The 7,544-nt window shown below is 35.6% G+C and overlaps 1 protein-coding gene across 1 annotated transcript in view; it reads right to left on the bottom strand.

Moving 5' to 3' along the window:
• Positions 1–7,544, bottom strand: part of LOC103604198 (nucleoporin Nup37) — a gene marked incomplete at its 5' end in the record, with an annotated part of 9,689 nt that continues 2,145 nt past the window's right edge. The window contains 4 exons of the mRNA XM_008588776.1: positions 1–267; positions 988–1,081; positions 1,885–1,935; positions 2,386–2,567. Of these exons, the coding sequence (XP_008586998.1) occupies positions 154–267; positions 988–1,081; positions 1,885–1,935; positions 2,386–2,567 (441 nt within the window). The remainder of the gene's footprint in view (positions 268–987; positions 1,082–1,884; positions 1,936–2,385; positions 2,568–7,544) is intronic.

Genomic DNA, 7,544 nt, shown 5'->3' with positions numbered 1-7,544 from the left:
TATTTCAAACCATCAACATTTTATTTTATTTAGAAAAGCAACAACTGAGACATTTCTAGAGCTTACAGTATATTTGATACAAAAATATGGAGTTCTCCAAGATATGTAAGAAAAACACAAAGTTTATAAATCTAAGGTAAGGGAAAATTTATTTTACATTTCAGTCACCCAAAACAACAGCTTGTGGTCTCCTCCAATTGCACACAGTGGGAGAGTCCTATGCCAGGAAAGGCCAGATCCAACAGCTACAGAACCAATGAGGATGGGCTATAAAATATGTGAAGAATTAAAGAAGTACAATATATCTCCAAAGTTAATAAATAAAAACTACTTTCAAAAATAAGAAAGCATTGATACATAGTTAAAAAAATATGTTCCCTCAGAGGTGATCTACAAATTATTTACTTGCAGCTGGCCAGAAAGAAGGACACAATCCATCTAAGAATAACTGTTGCAGCCCAGACTCAAACATTTTTGCAGTCTACATCAACCAAGCAAGTGAAATTAAATTAATATATTTAAGTGAAAGAGAAAATATAAAAGCAACTGAAGAAACGAAATGCTTCTTATATGAATATTGGCAAACAAAGTCCATTGCTACTGGTGATTTAAACATCAAAAAATGCCTTCTTGGGCCGGCCCGGTGGCGCACTGGATAGTGCGCCGTTTGGGAAGCGCGGTGGCGCTCCCGCCCGAGGGTTCGGATCCCACATACGACCGGTTCCCGCTTACTGGCTGAGCGAGGCGTGGGAGCAACGCCGAGGGTTGCGATCCCGTTGCCGGTCCCCGGTCCGGTACGGGGGCAACACTGAGGGTTGCGATCCGTTGCCGGACACGGAAAAAGACAAAAGACAAAAAAAAAAAAAAATGCCTTCTCTTTCAATATAAGCAGATAATAGACAAATTACAAATTTGGGGGCTGTGGGTGGAAAAGTCAAGCACACAAATTAAGAAAACCGCATATGCCACAAAACAGTTCCACATTACCTGAGGGTGTCCTAAATGATGAATTTGAAACTGGCTTGCCATTTTGCCAGGATAACCAGTGGTTGCAAACAAGTTTTCATTAATTGTGGACCATCTAAGAAATAGGAAAGCATAAAAATAAATACAGTGCCCTACAGATAACTTCAAGCTTTTCTGAACCAGGTTACTTCTTTTTGCACAATAGCAGTAGTTTTATAATCTTAAATTTGTTAACGTGGCTTTACAATTAGACTGGGAATTCCAGGTTAGTAGCTATAAATATTTTCTCATTCTGTAAATTTTTTAAAGTGCCTATTATGTGTCACTTCATTAATTTCCAAAGTTATGCAAGGTTAACACAGTCCCTTTCTTATAACCATAGAGCTAACAATATGGTGAGAGACACGGACAAGGCATCAGACAAAATATTCATAATACTACACAATGGAATATTATAAAAAATGAATGGAAAAAAAACCATGGTAGACATGTATTTTAAGTGAAAAAAAAAGTAGCATGTTTGTAGATATATATGATCTAGCATGTTCTCATTTAAAGAACAACAATAAAGTTTACATGAATAAACATGGGTCCCCTATATTTACACATTTATCAGCATAGAACAATAAGGAAGCATAATGTACTCCAAAATGCTGGGGTGGTACTGGTGGAGTGGCAACATGTTGTTCTGTGTTGTAAAAGCGTTCAAGGAAAATATTTGAAAAACAAATCAACTTCTTGTCTAGACAAAAAGACAAAAGCAAAGACTTAGTTGGGATAGCAAAATAACCACTTATAAAACAATCAGGAAAAAAAAAAAAATCCAGTGCAAAGGAGAGGACTGGGAAAGTATTCCAGTAGTGACATAGCACAATGTCAAAATATCAAATTATAACTCCAACAAAAATGGTACATTACCTGAATAAGTAGGCTTGATCCATGTGAACAGGTCTCTTATCTTGAGGATAACTAAAAGATAATATTTTGCATTTTATGTGTTAGATTCAAGTAGATAAAAGGTATTTTCTCTTTCAAGGACAGAATGCCCAATATACGTAAACTATAACAAAATTCCAAATAAGCATTCAGTTACAATAGATGAAATACAATAAAGACATGACTCAGAATCACTACAGAGCACCATCACTCAACAGGGTCAGTGTTTTTCTTTTTTCTAACATAAGTAAACATTGCTCAGATCAAAGATTTCTTTCTTTGCATTGTCCTTTCTGGGTTACTCCCGAAGTAAATCTGCAAAACATGATTGTTATATAAAAACCCATAGCTCTGGCCCTCCTACAGGAGGGACTTGTTTTCACTTTACAGTGAGGCTTATGTATACAAGGATGGCCCAATGGATCATTTGGCAATAGCTACTGATTTTTTGGTAAGCAATAGACACATATACTGAAGAAGTACCTGGACCTAGTAATATCCCAAATTAACCAATCATTTCCTGCAACAGCTCCAACTTTGAAGGTGTTTTTTAAGCACCAGTGTGCTGACATTAATGGCATTTGTTCTGATTCAAGAGACAAAATAGCCTGTTGGGCCAAAAGATCATAAAATCGGATTGTTCCATTCTTCTCTGCAACCATCAGCTGTAAGACAGAAAAATAAAAAGAAACTCAATTGCTTATCTTACTAGCTAAATCTGCGAAGTAAGCAGAGATTCCATGTTATGCACTAAAATGTAAATTACAAATGGAAGATCATATGCAAAGGAAATAAAAGAAGGTTATGTAAAAATCTCTATCAAATATAAAAACCTAACAGAAAACTTGCAAAAGAAAGACTCAAGAAAGTTAGGCACGATTTTAAGTCATGATATATGGTTACTAGCAAGAAGAGATCAACCTACAGATTCATTCTGAGAAAAGTTATCTTTGAGTTATGTTAATATGTTGTCTAGAAAGGACCACTAAGTATGTATCTCTCAACAGAAATATATTTAAGTGTGACACATTCTTATGGAATTTAAATTTGTGTCCAGAATGGAAGGCAGCATGGCATAGTTAAAAGAGCACAGATAGGCCTGGGTAGCAAGGCTGCTTCCTCCATTTAAATGCTGAATGCCTCTGCCATTGTGACTCGCAGCTTTCTCATTTCTAAAACGGAGATGTGAGGATAAGAATAGCTACAGGGCTGTTGTCATGATTAAGTGAATATTGTATATAAAGCATCCAGTACAATGCTTGACACATAGTAGCCACTCAATAAATAGTAGCTACTATTATTTCAGTCCTTTATTCTAAGATATCACTGATTTAAGTTGCTCAATAAATTAATCATTTTTATCTATCTATGAAATACTTAAATGCACAAATTAATTAAAAGATAAATCCCAACTTCACAAAATGAAATATTAGAATGTGAGAAAATTTGTTTCTTAGACTCAAGTGAGTATGGCATTAGGATACCCATTTGTGGGAGGTAAGATAGAGAGATTGCTGTGAATATCTAAGTGTATGAACAGTTGATGCCCAAACAAAATGCTTTGAGAAATTCTCTACATCTTCTGTAAAGTTCTTAGTTTTTCAGAATGTTCTTTTAATTCTGATTATATTACGGTGAAAACATCTCAGAAGATGTGAAGTAGTAGTGTAGACTGGAAAGAATGTGGGTCTTGGCATCAAGAATCCTGGGTTTTACCACTTAATTTGTTGAATGACCTGGGGGTTGCTTTTTTCTAATCTGTAAAATGGGGGATAATTATATCATACCTGAAAAGTTATTGTATGGTTAAAATGTGACTGTATCTAAGTACTTTCCTAAACCCATAAAACACCATAAAAATATTGTTACCATTCCTAACAAAACAGGTCATCTCTGGCTCTAGGCTTCGGGCAGTCATTCTATTCTTCTTCTAGGAGTCCTTTACGGAGCATCTTACCTGTATTTCTATGTATACACATTTTCACACACACAAACACAAACACACACACACATACACACAGTCAATTCTCATTATTCATGGTAGTTAGGTGTTATAAAGTTGCTACCAACACTGAATTAGTGAATATTGAACCATTGCTCCTATGGGAAATACAGGGTTAAGTTCCTGTGAGCCTCTCTGCACAACATTTTCATCAACTGTAACCTTGTTTTATTTTTGTTTCTGTTTAAAGATGCTTTATGCAATATATAGTTGATTCATTAACAATGAACTCACAGCCAACATGTGCTATATACCTCATGCCTGAACAAAGCTTATCTAACACATGTATTTTCTCCATAAGGTACATCACAGCCTTCTTGCACTTAGGGACCCTAGACTTCAGTACCATGCTTGGGGCTCATTTTATTAAGTGAAATCATCAAGAAAAAGCACAAAAATGTGGCACTAAATAGAACATGAAAAGGACACTTACAGTATGAGAGTTAAAAAAAGACTGCAGCATATTTCCTTAATGTGTGCATTAGCTGACTCAAATCTTTTCCTGCTCTGTGCATGTTGTGACTGCGAAAGTGCACTAAGTATTGATTTGGGGGTTATAAATAAATTTTAGTGAGTAGGTACATTCAAATCTATGAATAATGAGGATCAACTGCATACACATGCACACGTAAAACACAATGTTAATTCCAACAGAAGACATAATCCTTGATCTCAAGAAACTTCCCATCTAGAAAAGAGAATTATGAAAAAAACTGATCATAATTTGAGGCAAAATGCCCTGGACTACAAAAGAAAGAGGAATTATTACAGAATATAGGTAATCTTTGGAAGTATGAAATTCTTAATAGAAGAGGTAGAATTTAAACCTATCCTTTAATGATAGGCAAATAATACTAATACTGCTAACAATAAATACAGTGAGGCCAATGACAAATACACAACAAACACACGTACAACACCAAGATAAGAGCTTTACATGTCCCACTTTATTTAATTCTCAAGACCACTGTGTGAGAAAATTACTATCGTTAATCGCATATTTCAGATGAGGCTCAGAGTGATTAAAGTAACTTGTTCAAGATCTCACTCCCAGCCCATGAAGGAGCCTGCATTTGAACCCAAGTCTGTCTGGCTACAGAGTACATGTATTTCCTACTATAAAGCTAGACTGATGAAGACACTAGTGAGTGGTCTAGTGTGCTATAGTCTGGGATGGGGAGGGATTAGAAATGGGAGGAGATCGAAGATTTACTAGGACCTAGTAAAAACATTTGAGATTTTGAGTTTGACTATGAAAATTTTGAGGACTTCAGTTATAACTTGTGGACTATGGAAGAGCCACGTCTATATGAACCCAGGTCTTAAGACAGAAGGGACAGTAAAGCATCATGCGTAATAGTATAGCTTCTATAACCAGTCTGGTGGGTCGATGGGAAGGAGGAGTGGACCCATCTTTGCCTTCAGGAGCTATATGATTTTGGACAAATTACTTACCTTTCTGTGCTTCAGGTTCTCATCAGTAAAATGAGGCTAATAAACAATACCTACACTTCATAGAGGATGGTGTGAGTTAATACATGCAAAGCACTTAAAACTGTCTGGCATAGACTAGGCACTCTAAAACATTAGCTACTATAGGTTTAGGTCAGATTGAAAACTCAGTTCGAATGAAAAATTTTTTTGTTTTGTTATTTATTGTTTTTAAAACTATGCTCAATTGTGACAACAGACTTTTTTCGGTGAAAGAGCAGATAAAGTAAAAAAGTTAAGTAAGTTTGGAAACTGCTGACTCCTTTAGGACTCCAAAAAATGTTGCAGGGTGACTCCTTTAGGAGTTCTTAAAACCATAAAAAGTAATATGAACTGTGAGTTTCCAAGGAGGAAATACCTAAAGTAGCACAGAACAGTGTAGTACTTGAACCAGATTGAGTTCAAATCTGTGACTGTGTGACCCTGAGCAAAACCTTTTGGTGCTTCACTTTTCTCATCTACAAAATGGATAGAGTAAAGCTACTGACCTCAGAGTGTTCTGTGAGGATTCAATAAGAGAATACATGTAAAGTACTCAGCACAGTTCCTGGCAAAGAGAAAGCATTCAACAAATGTTTGTTGATAAACTGCATGTCACTTAGCTGCCCTCTAATTTCATGTTTTTTAAGGTCAGAGACTGAGATGTCCTCAGTCCCAATTCTTTGATCCCATGACATCCTAAACCCTTGGTTCTGTTATTACTACTCACTGAAATCCTAGGTCCAATTGAGGTTTACTGGATTTGAGAGCTTAGTTTCTAGAGGTCTCTTGATTTTTGTATCTTTTATTAACTGTTAAATGCCAGTATTTGTTTTGTGCTTCCCAGATTATATGGCTTTTGTGTAGTTTATATTTCATGTGATTTTCATAAGAATTCTATGGGATAGCTAATCATGAACCCATGTCTCTCCTTCTTCTCTGGCTGCCTCATTTTCATCAAGACCAAGCATAAGAGGACAAAAATTCTGGGTTTGATTTGATATGGCAGACAATGATTTGATATGAGAGCCACTCGATTGTTACAGTTATAATAGTGGCATCAATAATGACAAGCAGCTAAAATTTAGTGCTTACTATGTACTTTTTAAAGGACTTTACAAATGTTAACTCATTTAATCTTCATAAGTATCCACTCTACAAGATGAGGAAGTGAAGGCAGTGAATGAGAAAGTTTAAGTAATTTGCTGGAGATCACACAGCTAGTAAGTGGTGGAACTGGGATTTGACTCTAAGTAGTTCACTCAAGGGTCCATACTCTTAACCACTTCTCTGTGCCACTTTTCTATATTCTAGATTTCTGAGTTTAGTAGTAACATGACAAAACTAGTACTTGAAGAATATCAATCTAGTAGGCAAGAACGATCAAAGAGAAGAGAGCCAAAGACTTTAGAAACAAGCGAAGGTTTGGCAAGAGTTAGATATGAGACCAGATAATGGAAGAATGCAGCTCAATGAAGAGAGGAATGACTAGAGCTAGTGATAATGAAGGAAAAATTATAAGACCTGGAAAAGTTAGTGTATAGGAAAGGAAGGAATTAAAGGTGATTTTAGGATTTTGAGTTTACGTGATTTAAAGCAGAGACTTTCAAACGTTCTGACGTCATGGGAACATTAAAGAAGATGGGGTAGGGTGGAATTTTAATGATATATAGAAGAAAAATAGAAATTAAAGCATATGGAAGAAAGGGGTCAGAAATGACAATTAACAAATTAAGCACTAAGATATAAGTTATGGGATAGAGGTTATAATAAATGTTCTCATTTCTTATCTAGATCAGTTTTTTAGAAGCAGCCTATTGTAGTTATCTGTGGTGATATCAACATTTTGGTAAAATCCTTGACTATGTTTTAAGTAGACTCACTGCTGTAGAGGAGAAATCTAGGCATAAAACAAAATTTAGGAGCTGGATTCAGAAATAATACCTACACATTTAATATGAATAAATTAGAACATGTCACTTGTACACAAATACAGAGTATAATTCTACTGATGAAAGACCCAATAGACCTGGAACGAATTTCCATCGGATGCCAAGGTTCAGAGAACATACTTACATAGTTTGGGGACTACCTCCTCTGTGAAAGCTGTGAGATTTAATTAATCCTTCTTTATGTCATCATTCTACTTAACATATTTTATGATTCCAAA

Source organism: Galeopterus variegatus, unplaced genomic scaffold (genome assembly GCF_000696425.1).
Source record: "Galeopterus variegatus unplaced genomic scaffold, G_variegatus-3.0.2 Scaffold5029, whole genome shotgun sequence".
NCBI lineage: Eukaryota > Metazoa > Chordata > Mammalia > Dermoptera > Cynocephalidae > Galeopterus > Galeopterus variegatus.
This window is presented reverse-complemented; position numbering and strand designations above follow the sequence as displayed.